The sequence below is a fragment of the Rhipicephalus microplus genome, chromosome X (assembly GCF_043290135.1).
Source record: "Rhipicephalus microplus isolate Deutch F79 chromosome X, USDA_Rmic, whole genome shotgun sequence".
Taxonomy (NCBI): Eukaryota; Metazoa; Arthropoda; class Arachnida; order Ixodida; family Ixodidae; genus Rhipicephalus; species Rhipicephalus microplus.
Window position 1 is genome coordinate 471,594,512 of NC_134710.1, and position 19,571 is coordinate 471,614,082.

Here is a 19,571-nt window from a genome sequence, read left to right on the forward strand (position 1 = left end):
TCTTTACTGCCACAGGCAGTCGGCAGCACCATGACAAAATGGCGCATGTCCGTAGCATCATAATGGTGAAGCAGACGCCGGAAACGCCACTTGGCCAATGGGATGCCTAGGTTTTGTCACGTGCCCCAAGCAGCCAATTGAATCGTGCGCTAGTACTTTTCGATGACGCATATTTGCTGAAAAACCAATGAGCAAGGCGAGCCAGTGGTGGTGAGAAATTGAAGATGAAGAACGACCCTTCCAAACGAGACCAAGATGAACATGATAGCTCATGTGTAACGGCAACAGCTCGGCGCGGAAAAAGCGCGATTTTAGCGTCAATTTGCGCTGACATTCATCTCACAGGGATGTTACCGTATTTACTCGATTCTACCGCGCCCTCGATTGTAACGCGCACCCGATTTCCACCGTGAAAAAAAAAACAAAAAAAAAAACGTAAGACATCGACTGAAACGCGCACCCATTTTTTCTTGCTAGCCCGCACGATCACACCACTTGAAAAAACGACTCCTTTCGGGAGGGTCTTCCATTTAAATATGAGGTACAGGCGAAGCTTGTGCCCATCTGACGTGTAACAGAGCATTGCCGTCACTGTAGTTTTACCGTGGACCGATGTCAGCACACGAACTTGCCTCGTCCCCTTCTTCCCGACGGTTGTGGTGCCAGGCATGTCGAAGTGAAGAGGCGTCTGATCAGCATTCCCGATTTGCCCAAGCAGGTAGCCGTTGTTGCGCCGCAAGTTTAGGACGAACCTCTGAAAACTGTGAAGCTTTTCATCGTACTCCTCCGCAAATTTTTTTGCATATGCATGTTCCCCTTCGAAGGGAAAAGCCTTTCCTCTTCATAAAGTTAGTTAGCCAGCACCTGCTCGCTTTAAACTGGCTCCGCATTAGACCTTTTTCTAAGACTAATTACATAGCCCGCACTTGGAGCAGTTCTGTGGTCATGAGCCGCTGTGCCACTCGCTGCTCAAGCACATACTCGCCGAGCAGCTCTTTAATTTGCGGAAACCGACCCTGCTGTGGTCCACTGAAGCCTTTGCGTGAAGCTTTGCTGTCGACAATCTTCTGCTTTTGTTTCCGCCGGTCCCGCACGCACGTTTCGGGAACTCCGAACGACCGCGATGCGGCCCGATTTCCGTCCGTTTCTGCACACGCGATGACTTTTCTTTTAAGAGCGGCATCGTGGTGCACTCGAGCTTTTTGGAGTCGGCCCTTCCACGCCGTCGATGCTAATGCACTACTAGATGACGAACTCCTCAGCACACGTACGAAGTGCCGCACATGAGACACACATAGGCAGAAATGGCCGACGCGCCATGCCGACGCACGTAGGGGGCGGCCATTTTGGATTTGCCAATGGCAATAGATTGACCGTAATTTTTTTGTTCGTACTCGATTCTAACGCGCATGCGATTTATGAACTCGCTTAAACGGAAAAAAGGTGCGCGTTAGATTCGAGTAATTACGGTATATATTGATTGTGCGACAGAAATAATGACGTGAGAAGCTAGAAACTTCTCACATAGGTGCAAAAATAGGTACAGATCCCGAAAATGTCAGCTTCAAAAAGTAAATTTTTTTTTGCGATTTTTGGCCTTCGAAGACTCGTGTCTCCCTTAAGGCCTAAATCGAAGAATTTCAGGCCTCTGAAATCGTTACAGGAGCCGAGATAACGATTCGATCAAAAACAAGGTGCGAACTGCAGGTTACCGCACTCTATTTAGCCCGTAAACTTGTCTTGCTTCTTGCACGCTGTCAAGTTCCAGTCATCCTTAATATCATTGAAGCTTTTCAAATAAGCGAACTTAGCTCCTTCTGCCACAACATTGGTTGACGCAGAATGCCGATGCAAGCTTTGTAATGCGGAAAAAGCTTGGTTAGCGGCGGCAGCGAAGGCGTTGGCACAATCATAACCGCACAGCCACACTTCGCAGCACCAGCAACGACAGCAAAATCTCAGCATCGATGCAGTCAGAAACCGCTACATCGTCATCTGTACCGATGAAGTAGCTACTGTCCGAGATGGTGCCCAAAAATGCTGATAAGTCACAAAATTGACGAGACACCGCACACCGTTGTTAGCGGTCATGACGCACCCGAAGTCATCACCTTGTCCGCAAGGAACGTTTACAACACAGTGTTTTACTTGACATTGCTCCAAACGCCAGTCATAATTTTTATCGCTACCTGCGGGTCAACGTTCAGTCAAACTACCGAATGAGGATTTATCAGGAACGAGGCGAGTACAGTGCAGTCCACTTATAACGATATCGAGAAAACCTAAAAATATGATCGTTATAACCGGTGATCGTTATATCTGGACTGCCGCCAAAAAATCGTCGCCGGACGTACCTTTTGTAGCTCCAGGCTTCATTTCGCTATTTTCACCAATTAATAAATATTGTAGTTAGTAGGATGTCAAAAACAAGACTTTATTTCTTACTCCGAAGAACGCATCACGGGTTCGCTGAGGAAGAGAGACTGAGCGACGGCGGGGTGGGAGCAGTGGGAGGAAGAAAGCACAGCCAGAGGTACACAGCCGGAATGCCAACGAGGCCCCGCCCCGATGCCGCCGCGCCGCTTTGCTTTTCGCTTTTTTTTATTTTCTCTCTCTTTCCCGCTTTCGTTCGGCAATCTACGAGTAGCTTGCCGTTGTAAAAGGCGGGGAGCCGCAGAGCGCGGCACTTTGCTTTTCGCATTTTTTTTTTAAATTCTCTCAGCCTCTCCGCGGTCGACGCGCGGCGAGGCGCAAAACGTGACACAGCTGGCGCCATCTGTAGCGCGTCGCGCCAACTCGCGACGCTCTCCTCGGCTTTTTGAACGGCCGGGACGCGCTGCCGGCGCTGTGCTGCAGTGGCGGCAGATACGTACTCGCCTACGCTAACTTTTCGTCTTGTCTCGGCATAGTTCGTTTCAGAGGAACTTATCAATCTAAATGTTACGATTATTCTGAATGAAACATGCCGTCCGCGGCAAACTTTTCATCGTTGTATCCGATATGCGGTGGATAACATATCGTTATATATGGTTTTTTTCTCCATAGCCCCAATGCATAAAATGAGACTGTTAAGTCGACCCATCGTTATAACCGATATATCGTTATATGTGGTATCGTTACAAGTGGACTGCACTGTAGTGCACAAGACCACAAGGCGCAAAAGACGCAATGCCAAGTTCGTCCGAGTTCTCACCATCGACATATTGGCAATATCGATGTCACTATGGCTATACAGCTAGCAGCCGCTGCTTTAAGCGGCTTTGATGCGAAAAGATAAAAAAAAAAAAGCGTAGCCTACAAGACACGTGTTTTGAAACCAAAAACACTAAAAATACGTAACAAGGTGGCACATCTCAAAGGCCATGCTTTTAACACTGGCCAGTGTTAAGCACAGATTGGGCAGTGTTATTAAGCCCACATTCGTTGTGTGGAACAGAGACTTGAGCACTACCAATAGAAGCTTGCTAGGGTGATGGCACAAGAGAGGTTGCACCAAAATGCTGTACAGAACTTGTGCAAGCTGTAAAAGCATGAGAAGTTGATTTTCAATTCAATGCATCATGTGCACGAGAAGATAACTTTTTGCGTCACATGTTGACGCCGCCGCCGTGAGACGCAGTCAGTCAAATTTCACGTTTTGAGGAGGCATGTAAGGCTTTCAGTTTAACAGTGAAAACAATAAAGAAGGACAGGGAAAACATGGCATGAGTAAGCTACACAGCAGAGTAAAGAACTGAGAAACTACATTGCATGGCCAACCGAACTTAGAACGCGCTACAGTACTGTAGTGATAAGTCAACGCAAAACAAAACACTAAAACGAGGCAGAAGTCGTATGTGGGTAGTTGTTTGATCATCACTTGCTAAATTCATACACTGATTCATTCGAAGTGGCTGTTGGTTTGATAAATACGAAGCGATTTCAAGATCTTTGCATAGAAACTCCGAATCTATATATAGCCTCAAAGGTTGGATATGCGCTGTCAAAAATTGCAACCACTGCACTTCCGCGACTGTTAAGAGCCACCAGAGTCGTTGAACTCTGGATTGTTAACAAACTTTTCCTAGATGCTTCAGAAAAAAAAGATAAGAAGCATGCTTTTATACCAGTAGCTAATCTTACAGTGGAATCAGCATGTTTTCAAATTTCTAGCTTCAAGGCCTCAATCAACGCTAAATTTCACTGTAATAGAGCTTTCCCTAAATTCATTGAAAGTAACATCACTCTGAAGATGTATTAAATCGTCATGGCTACATTCAGTAACGTTTCACAGCTCCACCGCGTGTCGTACAAGTGCAGCGCCACAGCTGCTCCGATTCCCCGGCGTAGGCGAGGCGCCCCTAGCGATTACTGCTGTCCCCATATCAAACTTTCGTTGAAGCTTCATGACCAGTAAAGGTATTCAAGAACTCTGGCGGCATTTCAAACCTACGCGACAGAGCTGAGGGCTTTTAATGTTGTTTCAGACCAGAAAGTCCGAACAAATCGGTTGAACATTTTCAGCATGCGAAATTTCAGATGTTTTTAAACACTGACGTCTACAGGGCAGATTAGCAACTCCGAATTGAAAGGGAGCACACCCTTGTCTGCCAAACCATTTGGGCCTCTACAGAAGTTCAGATGGAGGAAGTAGCGTCTTTTCCTTTTAGGTTTAAAGTGTTGCGACACTGCATTACTTGCACCAAACTGTGTAAATCATGTACACTGCATTGCCTCATCCTTGATTACACAACTGGGCACACAGTTCCTTCATCACTTTACCAACCTAGCCGAAACAAGCACTTCCACATTCCTATTTGATAAGAATCTGCTTAGGGATGCTATGCAACCTTTTTTGTGCCATTTCACTTCAGAGTATTGAAAAAATATTAAACAAATGTTCAAGAACTGCAAGAAAAATCTTAGATGCACTTTACACACAAAATTTTGCTATCGCACGGCTCTACTTATAAGTCATGATACGGTTATTTGCATACCGCTTAACAACGAAGAACATAAGTAAATAGACACAAGAAATGCGCAAATAACCATACCCCGAATTGCTACTAACTAGCCCAAACCAGTACCCTTCCAACTTGTAAGCCTGTTCTATCACGGAGCAACCAAAATGATTTTGCGGAGTAAGCAGCAGTGCTGCGTGGAAAAGGCACTTGTGAGTTATAAGTGTTTTCAAAAAGAATCGGTCTTTATAAAATGATACAATGTCTCTTACACAGCACAAAACATAAGATCTGTGGCGTCCTTTTCCTCTCCTCTTGAAATCACCTTCAACGTAACAGGAGGGTGTTGTGTTCCAAATTACCACCTTCATGATTGAACTTGGGCGTTGGTACGAACGAAATACGTGGCTACGCTGTACAGAATGCCCCATAAGAAGGGTCGAGAGCTGTGCTCGCCTAGTGCACTTGGCCGGCAGGGATCAAACCTACCAGCAGCAAGTAGTCTTCTTGTTTCATTTCTTCACATTTATACTATAATTACTACAGATAACACCGCCTATAATTTCCTTGGCATAACTGTCTATTAGTTCTCACAAAGAAAAACCACTCACTTAAGCCCAGCAATGCCTTCAACAACAAGACTGTCCGAGGTGAGCGTTCCAGTCTTGTCAAAGCAGCAGATCTCAATCTTGCCTGCAAACGGTATCCGGAAGGGCTCTGTGCAGTACACCCCTGCAAACAATGTTTGGCATCTCTCACAAACTTGTTCGCATCCATTTTCGAGTGAGCTACAACCAGAAAGGCTTATTATGCGAGTAAACATCACTTTGCAAGATTTCAATAATTAAGACTAGCAACAACACAACACCAAAATATACCACCACCTGCGTCCACCAGTGCAACTTTGGAAAAAGGCTAGCTAAAACTCGCGCCGCACAAATCAAAACGCAGTCTCACAATAGCGGGCTGCCAAACTGTTCTGGTTCTCTTACATGTACAAGAGAATCTGGATGATATGATTACAGGTGATCCGAATTTCATAATATGACTTTTAATGTTTCGGATGGACTGCTTTAATAAAAATATGCTGTGGTTCAATGTTATACGACCGGTGTTATACGACGGTCAAGGTAGAAAAATTCAAAGGAACGTCATGGACTTTTTCAGCAAGAAGTTGTTCACCCCAATAAAATTCTTGTTCATTTTCATGATTACTAAATTGTTTTGAGTAAAGCAAATGAGTTCTGCGAGACACACAAGGTGGCGCAAGGGTTAAGAAAGGAAAATTACGAATCGCGTAGTTGTCTAATTTCCCTTCATTAACTTGTTTTGGTTCATACAAATCTGGAATGATACGAATATTTTGCGTGTTCCCTATGAATTCATTACTAGAGTCAACTGACCCACTTGCTTGGCTTGTATCAGTGCTCCTGTATAACTACATGTTCACAAATTAAAAACATACAATAGACTCACGATAATTCAAACTCTAATAATTCATACTTTTGGTTACTTATAATAAACTTCAATTTTTTGGTTGGCCCTCTATTCTCGTCTCTTAAATAAAACTCCGGAGTTTGGTTAATTTATACTTTTTGTAGTTTCATACCGAAAATTATCTGGTGTTCTCCCACTACTATTTAAAAATTTGTGTGCCTAGGTAATCCTAACAGTTTAAAAATTACAAATAAGCATCTTAGGCCTTCGAGAAAAAATGCTTTGCTAGTAAACAAATGTTTGAAACGAAGCACATGCATAGTAAATTGTTACGCTTCTCAACTGGTATAGAGAGGTTTGTGCTGAAGGCGCATATACTAAAGAAGCAGTTGGCAATTCAAGATTTCTTTAAAAGGTTTGATCAGCAGTAAATGGCCAATAAACTTGTGGACCTTGCACCAGTGCTTTTTGATCATTGGGCACTCTTAGCTTCAAAAATTTTTAAATGTGATAAAATCAATGCCTAATCATAACGTGTGGTGTCACCTCACCCAGAGTCATATATCAGAGAATTTCTGATAATTCAAAATTCTTGATAATTCAAACAAAATTCAAAGGTCCCTTCGAGTTTGAATTAATGAGAGTCAACTATAATTTAAGCTCTACAGCAGCTTTCTAAAAAAATGTGACCTGGAAGGAGGGACTTCCAAAAAAAAAGTTCACTCCTAGTGCATCAAGAGTGTTATCATGCTATCGGTTTAATGGAGCTTCGTGAATGCTGTAGCAATTAAATGACGGATGTCTCAACAAATTGTGTCAGCAGTGCGAGCAGTGAGGTAAATTCTTACAGCATGCCTTGGCATGAGAGATGATACTAGAGTCGCGCTTCTCAATAGTGGATTTATTACTGACCTAGTCGGGTCAGAGCCAGCAATGAGGTGTGCACAGCTAGCGAGAGCTCAATAGGAAGCTCAGGGGGCACCACCGAAGTAAGGATTAGCGCGCACTCCAGAAAAAGCTTGTAGCGGTTCCGTGTCGGGTCCTCAGTACCTGTAACCATATAATAACATCATGTAGTATGCTCACATGTTAAGCTCTTGACTAATATATCGAAACAACAGCATTGCTGGGCATGCTCATCATTTTTATTTATTTAATACATACTGCGGACACTAAGTGGTCCAAGCAGGAAGGGCACGTCACGTATACCACAGGCGTAATGACGTACATCATACGAAAAACACACTTTGTTTTACATGCTACAATACACTTCGTTATGTAATAACATCACGCTTCGCTCTATACACTACAATAAACTTCAATATGCAAAGCAACAACACACCCGGTTCTACAACACTACATTACACTATGTTCCACAACACAAGTAGTAACTTACGCCAAACAACGACAATACATTGCATACGTCGTACTTTACAATACGTTACACATATGTTACAATGAATGAGGGTCGCATAACTTGTTCCAGTCCGACACTGTTCGAGGAAAAAAAGAATACATAAAGGCATCGGTTCTCGCAAAAAATGGGGTTAGCAAATTGGGATGATGATGTCGTGTGTTCCTTGTTGACAGAAAAGATAAGTAAGGCGATGAATCGATTGCAAGTTTTTGATTAAGTAATAATTGAAGGAAATCCAGCCGTTGTTCGCGTCTGCGGGATTCAAGGGTCTGAATGTCGTTTGCAGACATCAGCGCGGAAGGTGAATCCGACGGTAAGTATTTTGAATATATAAACCGAACAGCTTTCCTTTGAACCCGCTCAAGTTTGTTAATATTAAGCTTAGTGTAAGGGTCCCATACAATGCTGGCGTATTCCAGTTTAGGTCGTATAAAAGAATAATAACTAAGAAGCTTTACATTGGCAGGACAGGTACGCAGTTTATGTCTTAGAAAACCAAGTATCCGAAAGGCAGCTGAACATATGTTGTCTACATGCATGTTCCAAGACAAATTACTAGTTATAGTTAGGCCCAAATATTTGTAGCTTGTAACCTCTCTAAGAGTTGAAGACCCAAGCTGGTACGTAGTATTTAGTGGAACTTTCTTACGTGTCAAACGCATGCAGACACTCTTTTCTGCATTAAGGATCATTCCCCACTCATTGCACCACAGATGAATATTATGAAGGTTTGAGTTAAGTTCATTTTGATCATCTAAAGAGTTAATAACCCGGAACAAAACACAATCGTCTGCAAATAATCTTATTTGTACAGAAGGGGTGATGACATTTACAATATCATTTATGTATAGAAGAAAAAGCAATGGCCCTAGGACGCTTCCTTGGGGTACTCCTGATGTGACCTGTAGAGACTGCGAACGCTGGTCATTAACAGCAACAAACTGTTCACGGTTATTTAGATAGTCAGCAATCCAGTTTACAAGGATCTCGGGAAGGCCAATACGTTTAAGTTTCAAGATCAATTTGTCGTGTGGAACCCTGTCGAATGCCTTACTGAAATCCAAAAATATTATGTCAGTTTGCCTATTGTTATCCAGGTTAAGTGCAAATGAGTGGATTATTGTAACTAGTTGCGTCACTGTCGAATATCCCTTTCTAAAGCCGTGTTGAAAATTGGTCAGGATTGAATGTTGAGTCAAAAAATTTCCAATTTGTGTAGCAATTATGTGTTCTAATAATTTGCAGCAGGGTGAGGTCAAGGATATGGGTCGGTAATTTTGAGGCGACAAGCGATCACCTTTCTTGAATACAGGACTTATGCGTGCGGCTTTCCAGTCACATGGTAGCTTTGATGACAACAATGAAGCACGGAAGATTTCATGCAGGAATTTAACGACATGTTCGGCATATCTTCTTAGGAACATATTTGGGAGATTATCAGGTCCACAGGACTTTTTAGAATTAAGATTCAGAAGCATCGAAAAAACACCAGAATAAGACACGAAAGAGGCTTCGCATGGGTCGAACACTCTACCGTTTGGAACATAAACACTAGAGCCAGAAAACACACTTTGAAAATACGCATTAAGATGATCAGCAATTTTTATTTGATCGGTTACAATCACGCTATCAATTGCCATTTCGGTGAGAGGTTTCTTTCTGTCACCAATGTAGTTCCAGAATTTAGTCGGGTCAGTTTTTATGAAGTTGGGCAGTAGCGTCTTAAAATAGCGATCTCTGGATGAGCGTATAGCCCGTGCAAGGCTGTCTTTGAGGACTGAGAGGGAACGAGACTGCGCATGCTTCTGCCTTAAGCGTTTTATCTTTCGTTTTAAGTGAATTATATCTCGCGTTATCCAGGGAGTTGTTTTGTGCACTTTTTTATGTTTATTCGGTATAAAACGATTGATGCAATGATGACACATTTCTTTAAATTGATTCCACATTGTCTCGACATCGCCCACCTCAAAGACAGCATAACACGACTCCATGTATTCTATTATAGATACGTCATCTGCTCGCGAGTAATCTTTAAAGGTACGCACTGAAGATTTTTTAGTACTTGAAAAATTGTTAAGAGGAAAAGAGACTGTAACCAATTTATGATCGGAGAGGCCCTGTTCTACTGAAACAGAGTGCAGCTCGAGTTCACGGCTTATAAATACTAAATCCAAAATCGAACTAGAGGATCCATGCACACGAGTTGGCTCCCTCACAACTTGCATCAAGTTGTGGGTTAGCATGATGTTAAACACAATCTCAGTCTCTTTTTTGTACAATGGTCCTGTCGCAAAATGTTCCCAGTCAACAGAAGGTAGGTTAAAATCACCTGCTAACAAAATTTTGTTGTTGCAAAATTGAGACATATGTTCAGCTAACTTTTTCATGGATTCAAACGCAGCCTCTGGGGGTCTGTAAAGTGCATACAAGATGAAAATGTGGCTCCAACAAGACAGCTTAATGCATACACATTCTAAGTCATCAATGTAACCAATTAATGAGGCCTGCAGTGTTTCTTTCACAAGTATGGCTATTCCACCTCCCCTTGTAGTTCTGTCTTTCCTAAACACCTTATACGAGGGCGGAAATACATCATCATCAGCTATTTCGGGGAGCAACCATGTCTCAGACACAACTGTTACATGTGGATCGTGTTGAAGTAAGGCAATTTCCATTAGTTCAGTTTTGTTATTGACGCTTCGGGCATTTATGTTAACCAAGCGAAGGCATTTTTGTTTAACGCCCTGCTGACCGGTAACGAAAAATTTACTTTTCGCTGAATTATTTTTTGAAGAAAATGCGAGTTGTTTTCCTACGTGTGACTCTGTGATTGGGCATACCGTCTGGTCATCGGGCGGGTTTTGCTTCCGTCGTTTTTTTTTACCGGAATTCTTTCGCCTTTATCACTGTCCCAGACATACGCCTGGCCATCGATATACAGTTTATCAAATGCTAAGTTTACTTTCTCATTGTTATCTCGGTTAGCTTTTGCACTTGCCCAAAGCTTTCTTCTAATATCTCGTATCTTCGGAGAAAAGTCTTCCCCGATAGCTAGCGTGGTATTTTTAAGTTTGGACCCGTTTTTAAGTATTCTAGCTTTGTCTCGCCCATCAAGCAATTTGAAAATGACTGGCCTAACTTTGCCAGTTTCAGGTCTACCTATACGATGAATACGCTCGATACCGACAGGTTCAAGTTTCATGGTATCTTTAAGAATGCCTGTGTTGACAGCACTTTCAAGCGTTTCGTTGTTTTCATTTGGTCCCTCGGGAAGACCATAAACAATTAGATTTGACCGGCGACTATGGTTTTCCAGTTCATCGATTTTAGTTTCTAGAACACTTATTGTTTTTGGTTTCTAGAACACTTATCATCCGTACTTAAAGCTCTTGCACAAAATTACAAGGATAAAAAAAAAGGCGTAACTGTCTTTTTTTTTTTTGGAGTTTGAACTAAAGAGAGAATACAGCACTTCAAGAATTTACTGTGAGTGCACACACGAGTACAAACGTACTTGCACCTGTGTCCTTGAACATGTTCCCTCGTCTGCATCTTTTTCACACATTGCACCGCTTTGTCATACTTAACTATGCACCAACCAGCCCAACAACAAGTTTCATAATTTGCTCTAAAGTTCAGGGGCACAGGTGTTTAGGAGAGGAAGCACAGATTGGTCAGTGTTGAAGGGGCACTCAAGCTAGATACACAAAGCACAGAGTATTTAAAGATTTCAAAGGCTTTTCAAGAATGCATCTCAAGTCAAAACTATGCACCACAGCCATGTTTCCAAGCCAATGTGAACTGTTTTATTAAACCAGAAATATAAAAACTGTACCGTGCTTCTAAGGTGCGCAAATGTTCACAATATACAAAGCTGGGACTTCTCTTACAGCCTTTGGATTATACTGACCTACGGATTGATTGATTGACTATAACACATGCAGTAAAAGATAAGCAGGACCCCATTACTACAGTGAAATCTTGATGATGTGATTATGGTTGATTTATTGATTGATTGATTGATATATGAGGTTTAACATCCCAAAACAATCATTTCAATATAAGAGGCGCCATAGTGAAGGGCTCCGGAAATTTTGACCACCTGGGGTTCTTTAACTTGCACCCAAATCTGCGCACGCGGGCCTACAACATTCCCGCCTACATCGGAAATACAGCCGCCGCAGCCGGGATTTGATCTCACGACCTGCGGGTCAGCAGCCGAGTACCTTAGCCACTAGGCCACTGCGGCGGGGCAATACGATTACAGTTTATGCAAATTTCGCGATGATACGAATTTTAAGGTTGCTTCGGATGGACTACATTATATAACAGACCGTAATTCAGTGTTATACGAATGGTTTCCCCAGCAACCACAGATGATACGAACGCGTGATTGAGTGCTGCACGCAAGCGACGCAATGCGGCTTGTCTGTGAGAAAAAGGTTCAATCACACTTGGCCTCAAAGAGACCGAATGCGGCAAAACTTACTGAAATTTCCTTCGCTTCGCCGCCGGAAACAATGCTGCGAGGCAAGCACAAAAAAATCGGCCCGAGACCAATTTTTCCTCCACGCGATAGCAGATCGCCATTCTGCTATGGCTTTGGCTACACCGGCTGTGCTGGTTCTCAAACCACATGATGTAAACAACCATGCAACCAGCCGTATCTTCAAGATGGCGGCCAACGCATCGGCGGTGTCGGCCCGAACGCTAACTACCCGCGCAGCAAAACAAAGCTCACAGCCTCGAAAAAGACGCGTTCATCAAGAGCCTGGTTTGAATTACGATCGCTGCAAACACAGGAAGTAGAAGAAGGTGCAGCAGCAGGGAGTCGGCATGCCCTAAACATGTCTCTTTTGCACTGCCAGCTGAGTCCGTCGCTGCCACTGCGTCTGCTCGTGTAATTTCTTTTTACTTATCTCCCGAAACAACGTTTGTAAAGGTGTAAACTGTTTTTTTTTTTTTTAGTGCTTTGTGCATAATTAGAACTCTGTAGTGATTTTAATGCTCGGGAATAAATTCTCAAGCAGCAAAGACAGCGGCGGTAGTATGCATATGAGGGGCGGAACGAATGTGAACATTTTCAACCAGACGTATGTGCTTCTGCCGACACCCTGGCGTTTTCGCTTGAATTCTCGCGTGTGAATTCTCTAGAACTGATTTTTTTCGTATCAACTTTGCCACGCATTTTTCCGGCTATTTAAGTGGCGAAGAGAGTAAATTTTTCAATAGGTTCCAGGAAATGAGTCCAGGAAATCAGACATGTCTGGAATTTCGCTCGTCCGAGAAATTGGGCGTCGACTGTAGCTTGTTCCTGACAATGGAAAGTTATGTCATGCAAATGCAAGAACATGCACCTGGGGCTTGTTTTCCTCGGAAATAAAAATGGGGCCTGCATGCTTCTATGGCTGAGTAATCTCTTCTGATAGTGAAGAAGCGAACTTTGCAGGAGTGGCCTTAACTTCAAGCCATAATCTGCTCACTCCAATGAAAGTGCTCTATTAGGAGTTTGGTGAATTCGTGCCCTTCTGAGTTGCTTCATTCCATGTCTACCTTTAGGTCCGTGCTTCTACGTTCTAAATTTTGGGCCATAACACTAATAAAACACTGAGCATGGTGTTCTTTTTTTACTGTTTTATGATGGGGTTCACCACAGTCCTATGATGTATTTCCATCATGGATTTGACGTTGTAAAACATTTACTAACACATTGCAAAAAAAAAAAAAACACGAGTAGGAAAAGTTCCGCAGCAGTACGTGATGCTAACCACTATGCCACAGAGTGACCCTTCTCTACCATGTTAACGGCAAGCCATTTATATACACCATGTACTCTTAGGACCGCTGGCAGTCCTCAGAGCTCGGCAATTTCAAAAAGTTTCTGTCATCCGTAGCGAGATTGCACGACAGGCGCACGTGCTCTAAGGGTCATCGTGCCGTGCCATCTCGCACGTCGCTGCGCATGCGCACCTCCACATGACGTGGTCAAAGTGCATATACAGTCTTCGACCGATTTTCCAGAGCTGGCGAGGTCCACGAAATAGTCCGAAAAACTGAACAGTTCAAAAAAAATTGTCATGCCTTAAAAGGAAGTTTATTTGGATTAGAAAACCCTAAAAAAAAATTCCCAATAATGCCATGCTTCATTCTGTTCTTGGGAACAGGCAAATTTAGTTCTATTTGGGCTACCAGAGAAGGATTCGCCACTGCCGTTCTCATGTCCCGACATGTCTGCCCTCCTTTGCTGTCTGCCGCGATGGGAAGGGTGGAGTGACGTTTAACTCCCTCACCCGGTAGCGGATGTTGACTGTGGCGCCGCGCGTGGAGCCTCCCGAGAGGTTTTCGCGTGCTGCGTCAGGGGCAGGCAGTACTCTCTGGCACAGCAAACGGTGAGCCACGCAATCTTTTCCGTCCGTCGACTCCCGTCGCTCGGGGGCTCGTCGGACTTCGCTGACGGCGCCTGGCGCCCGAGGCGAACGCTCACCTTTTGTTGCCCCACTGCGTACTCACGGCCGAAGGGCAGTACGGTGTCCTAGTGCATGGCCTAGCTACGCCGACCCGTCTCCCTTCGAAGCCAACGCGAGCGCCTTTGCCCTCGCTCGAGCAACCGGGCCTTGGTCCCGGTGTCTCCGTGGATCACCTTTACCGCGGAGACGTGCTCGTGGCACCCTGTGTAGTACTTTGTGCCCATGGCGTGGATAAGCCTACTTGCTTTCCCGCCGCGCCTTTTTGCAACGGGCTGTACTGCGTTTGGTGTTCCCACAATAAAGTGTTGCGACTTTGAGCAGTATCGTGTTCTCACCACGGCGACGGTTAACGCGTGCCCTGCGGCTCGCTAAGACCGGACCCACGCTGGTGGCCGTACTCCTTTGGGATACGTGTACACCATGTAACTAGCAAGGACGACGATACAGCATGATGGCCAGAACAAGAAGTGATATCGGTTTATTCAGTCACTGATTATATAGGCGCACGATAGCGCGCCGTGAGTATCTGCGCATGTCCGATGCGCAGTCGTGATGCAATAGCCTTGCCGGATACATCCTTTCCGTTAACAATGAAATTACATACCCACTGAAACGGTGGTAAGTACATGGCATTTCAAAAAATGATATCATACACTTGGTTAAAGTCCTTGTCATAATGAAGACGCTGTGGTGGCTTCACGGTTCGAGTCGACCTTCTCAAAGCTGGCGTCAGTGGTGAAGTTGACTGACGCACCACAGGTGGCGAAGGGTCGCCCGACGTTGGAACTTCGCGACGTCGGCCATTGGCTGGCGAGGTTGAAGTTGCCACTGTCGGATGGCCACCAACGTTGTCCGCTGAGCTGGTATCAATGTCGTCGTCGCTTTCCTCGATGAACCGTTCGCCAGTTTGAAGTAGGTGACGACGGTTGCGCCTTAACAGCTTCTGGTCCTCCATTTTGACAAGGTAGGACCTTGGATATGGCGAACCCACCACTTGAGCTTTCCGGGACCATGCAGCGTCTCTGAGCCTCACGACGTCACCCTTCTGCAGAGGAGGCAAAGGTCTTCCCCCTTGGGCCTGGCTGTGCTTTTTGACGTCGCTTGCGGTCACCGTACTGAAGTCCGGGAGGTTGGCGCGAAGGCGCCTTCCTTGCAGTAGTTCACCAGGGGATCGCCCGTCCTCCAGTGGGGTAGAGCGGTAGGCCAGCAGGCCCAGCCAGAAGTCGTCGCCCGAATCTGCAGTTTTTTTTAAGATGCGCTTCACAACCTGCACACCTTTTTCCGCAAGCCCGTTTGACTGCGGATAATGAGGGCTTGAAGTGACGTGCGTGAAGTCGTATCTCCTTGAAAACAAAAAAAATTCATGGCTGGAAAACTGTGGGCCAATATCAGTGCATACTTCGACAGGCACGCCAAATCTGGCAAAAATAGCGCTCAGTGCTGCGATGGTTGATTGCGCCGACATGTCAGGTAGTTTCTGAACTTCCGGAAAGTTTGATAAGGCGTCAAAGACAACGATGTACGAGTCCCCCGCAAATGAAAAAATATCAGCTCCAACTCTATGCCATGCACAACCTGGCACGGGCCGCATTTGAAGCAGTTCCTTGGGCTGTTTGTAAGCATACTTGCGGCATGTAGGACAAAGTTGCACCATGGAAGCAATCTCAGCGTTAAGCCCCGGCCAAAACACGAGGCGTCTGGCCCTTTCTTTGCATTTTTGCATGCCGAGGTGACCTGCATAGATTTTTTCAAGCATAGTTTTTCGCATGCTTTTCGGAATAACAACCTTCGACGCCTTTAAAAGTATTCCGTTGACAAATGAGAGTTCTTGCTCAAAAGGCTTTAGTTCACCTTGTACTGGAAGCCCCGCCGACAAACTTGTGATCACCGACTGTAGGTAGCGGTCACAAGCCGTTGCCGCTTGCAGTTCTTTCTGCGTTGCTTCTGTGACACGGTAACCTAGAAGCTGGATTGCGTGAACTTCCACGTCGGTGGTAGTACCAGCGTCGTCTTGGTTGTCAGCCGTTGACCGGGACAACATGTCAGAGAGAACAAGGTGCTTCCCAGGAATATACTGCAAGACAAAATCATACTTGAACAACCTCAAAAAGAACCGTTGAAGGCGAGGTGGCATGTCACTAATTTCCTTTTGAGCAATTGACAAGAGTGGCTTGTGGTCCGTTTCAATTGCGGCTTTCTGGCCGTAGACGAACTGGTGAAATTTTTTGCATCCAAAGCAAATTCCTAGGGCCTCCTTTTCTATCTGTGCGTACAGTTTTTCTGCCTTAGTCAGTACTCGAGATGCGTAAGCTACGGGCCGCCACTCGTTATTGTGACGTTGCAGAAGGGCGGCACCGACGCCGTCCTTCGATGCATCGCAAGACAACCTTGTTTCCCGTCGTGGGTCAAATATTGCAAGCACAGGAGCGGTGGTCAGAATTTGCGTGACGCTTTTCCACTCTTTGGCGTGGTTATCTGTCCACTCAAACTCAGAACTGGCCTTGATAAGAGTTCTTAACAGGGCCGTTTTTTCAGATAGCTGCGGCACGAACTTTCCAAAGTAGTTCAACACACCCAGCATACGTTTAACATCGGCCTTGCATGTTGGCACTGGCATTTGAACCAAACTTTTTACGAGCCCTGGATTTGGGGATATGCCGTTCGCACTTATGATATCGCCCAGAAACCATAGCTCTTTTACGCCAAACTTGCACTTGTGCAGATTAAACGTTAATCCAGCTGTTTCAGCAGTTTGGAGGACTGCTACCAGGCGCTCATCATGCTCTTCCTTCGTTGAGCCCCAGACCAGGATATCATCTATATATATGAGCACGCCTGGCAGACCATCAAATATCTGACAAAGTGCCTGCTGAAACACCTCGGGTGCAGATGAGATGCCATAAAGTAACCTTAGAAAACGGTATCTGCCAAAAGGCGACGAGAACGTACAGATCTTTGATGTTGTCTTGTCGAAGGGCACCTGATGAAAGCCGGCGTTTGCATCCAAACAGCTAAAATAAGTAGCACCGGTTAGCCGTGCTTCCAAGTCCTCGCGTCTGGGTAAAGGAAAATGCTGCCTCTTGATATACTTGTTCACTCTTCTGGGGTCCATGCCAACCCTTAGAGCGCCGTCTTTTTTTTTTTACCAGTACCAGATGGCTTACCCAGTCGGTTGGCTCATTTTCTTTGACGATGATGCCCCCCCGGATCATTCGCTGTAGTTCCTTCTTCAGAGGTTCCTGAAGTGCAAGTGGAACCCGGCGAGCAGGCTGAACGACCGGAACCGCGTCTGGATCCAGGACCATTCTGTACTGCGTTTTCAAGCAGCCGAGCCCTTGGAACAGGTGCCTGAAATCTTTCAAAAGTTCATACTCAGATGAGGCATTGACAGCGTCCACCGTACGTCGAACCAATCCAAGCGCTTCACTGGCATCGAGCCCAAGGATGGCTTGACGCCCATTCTTTACGATGAAGAATTTCACGCTTATCTCGGTGGTTCCGACAGACACTTTCTGTGACGTTGTTCCATAACTTGAAATAACGCCCCCGTTGTAGGCGCGCAACACTGACCCGGCAGGTTGCAACGCTTCTTTGGATCCAAGCTTACGGTACGTTGTAAATGGAAGTAAGCTTGCCTGCGAACCGGTGTCCACTTTGAACGTCACTTCTCTGCCATTTACTCGAGCCTTGATTGTCCAGTCTTTCTTGCGACAATTTTCGGAACCGATTTCGAGAATCTCAAAGTCATTCTCAACGAGATTAGCTACTTCGCTAACAGCGGTAGACTTCTGGCAACAACTTGCAAAGTGGTTGTATTTGCGGCAAGAATGACATAATTTACCATACGCGGGTCATTGCTTAGGTTTATGTTTGCGGTTGCACTTCCTGCAGCAAATATCTTGATTATCGCGACTCGGCTTTTTTTTCGCTGCTGCCGTTTTTTCGTCACTGTTTCGCCACTTGAAACTGCGTCAATGCTGTCTTCCGTCCTATTCCAAACTAGGCTTCTTAGTGCCGCTGCTTCTGCCGCTTTACAGAATTCCTCGGCTTTTAGTAGCGTCAGGCCTCTCTCGGCAAGCATTCTTTCACGCAGCTTTGGGTCGTTCGTACCAAACACAATTTGGTCTCTAATCAGTGAATCGTGCTGATCCCCAAAGTTGCACTGTGTCGCCTGCTTCTTTAAGTACCGCACAAACTTCTCAAAAGGTTCTTTCTCCGCCTGGCTTCGTGTACGAAAAACATATCTTTCGTGAATTTCATTGCTCATCTCGGAGAAGTAGGCGTCGAACTTCCGCACGACCGTGCCGTAACATTCCTTGCTTTCTCCGGGGCCGTACTGAAAGTTGTTGAAGATGTCGAGCACTTCCTCTCCCGCGAAGCTCAGCAAGAGCGCCACTTTCGAGGAGTCACTTCTCGGGGACTTCTCGGCTGCCGTTGCTTGCAGAAAAAGCTCGAACCTTTGCTTGAAGCGCTTCCAATTTTCAGACAAGTTGCCCGATAGGCGCAATGGCTCCGGCGGCTTCAGTAGGTCCATGGCGATTCCGCGCCGTTGCTGCCGTGCTTCGGTCTGCGGTGGCCACTTCTGACACCATGCAACTAGCAAGGACGACGATACAGCATGATGGCCAGAACAAGAGGCGATATCGGTTTATTCAGTCACTGATTATATAGGCGCACGATAGCGCGCCGTGAGTATCTGCGCATGTCCGATGCGCAGTCGTGATGCAATAGCCTTGCCGGATACACACCACACCTGGTGCAGTATCTGGTCACTACCTCCCACATGCATACGTCAATTAATTCACGGCCCTCAGTCACCAGCAGCTGCGAAGCAACTGACTATGGCGGCGGTGAGATCTGCAACGCAGCAGAGGGTGCTAAGAATCTCTGGATCCAGACAGGCTGCCATTGAAACCTGAACTTGGCAACGTTTAACGCTAGAACCTTATCTAGTGAGGCAAGTCTAGCTGTACTATTTGAAGAGCTAGAGGGTGTTAAATGGGATATAATAGGGCTCAGTGAGGTTAGGAGGACATGTGAGGCCTATACGATGCTACAGAATGGGCACGTCCTTTGCTATCGGGGCTTGGCTGCCAGAATGGAACTGGGAGTGGGGTTCCTTATTCACAGAAATATAGCTGGCAACATAGAGGAATACTATAGCATTAATGAAAGGGTGGTAGGTATCGTAATTAAACTCAAGAAGAGGTACAAGATGAAGGTGGTACAGACTTCAGCGCATACATCCAGCCATGATTACGCTTCAGTTGAAAGTTTCTATGAAGACGTGAAATCGGCAATGAGTAAGGT

General features: G+C 45.3%; 2 protein-coding genes across 8 annotated transcripts in view; both read right to left on the bottom strand.

Annotated features, from left to right (window-relative positions):
* Window positions 1-19,571, bottom strand: part of LOC119160815 (endoplasmic reticulum transmembrane helix translocase) — a 520,848-nt gene that overhangs the window by 208,737 nt on the left and 292,540 nt on the right. For all 7 annotated transcript variants that reach the window (XM_075881403.1, XM_037413063.2, XM_075881402.1 and 4 more), the window contains 2 exons: window positions 7,290-7,427; window positions 5,552-5,672 (listed from right to left, as the gene is read on the bottom strand). In XM_075881403.1, coding sequence (XP_075737518.1) covers window positions 5,552-5,672; window positions 7,290-7,427 — 259 coding nt within the window. The remainder of the gene's footprint in view (window positions 1-5,551; window positions 5,673-7,289; window positions 7,428-19,571) is intronic.
* LOC142777114 (uncharacterized) lies at window positions 14,721-15,834 on the bottom strand. Its single transcript, XM_075881419.1, has one exon. The coding sequence runs from the start codon at window positions 15,724-15,726 to the stop codon at window positions 14,896-14,898; it is 831 nt and encodes a 276-aa protein (XP_075737534.1). The 5' UTR covers window positions 15,727-15,834; the 3' UTR covers window positions 14,721-14,895.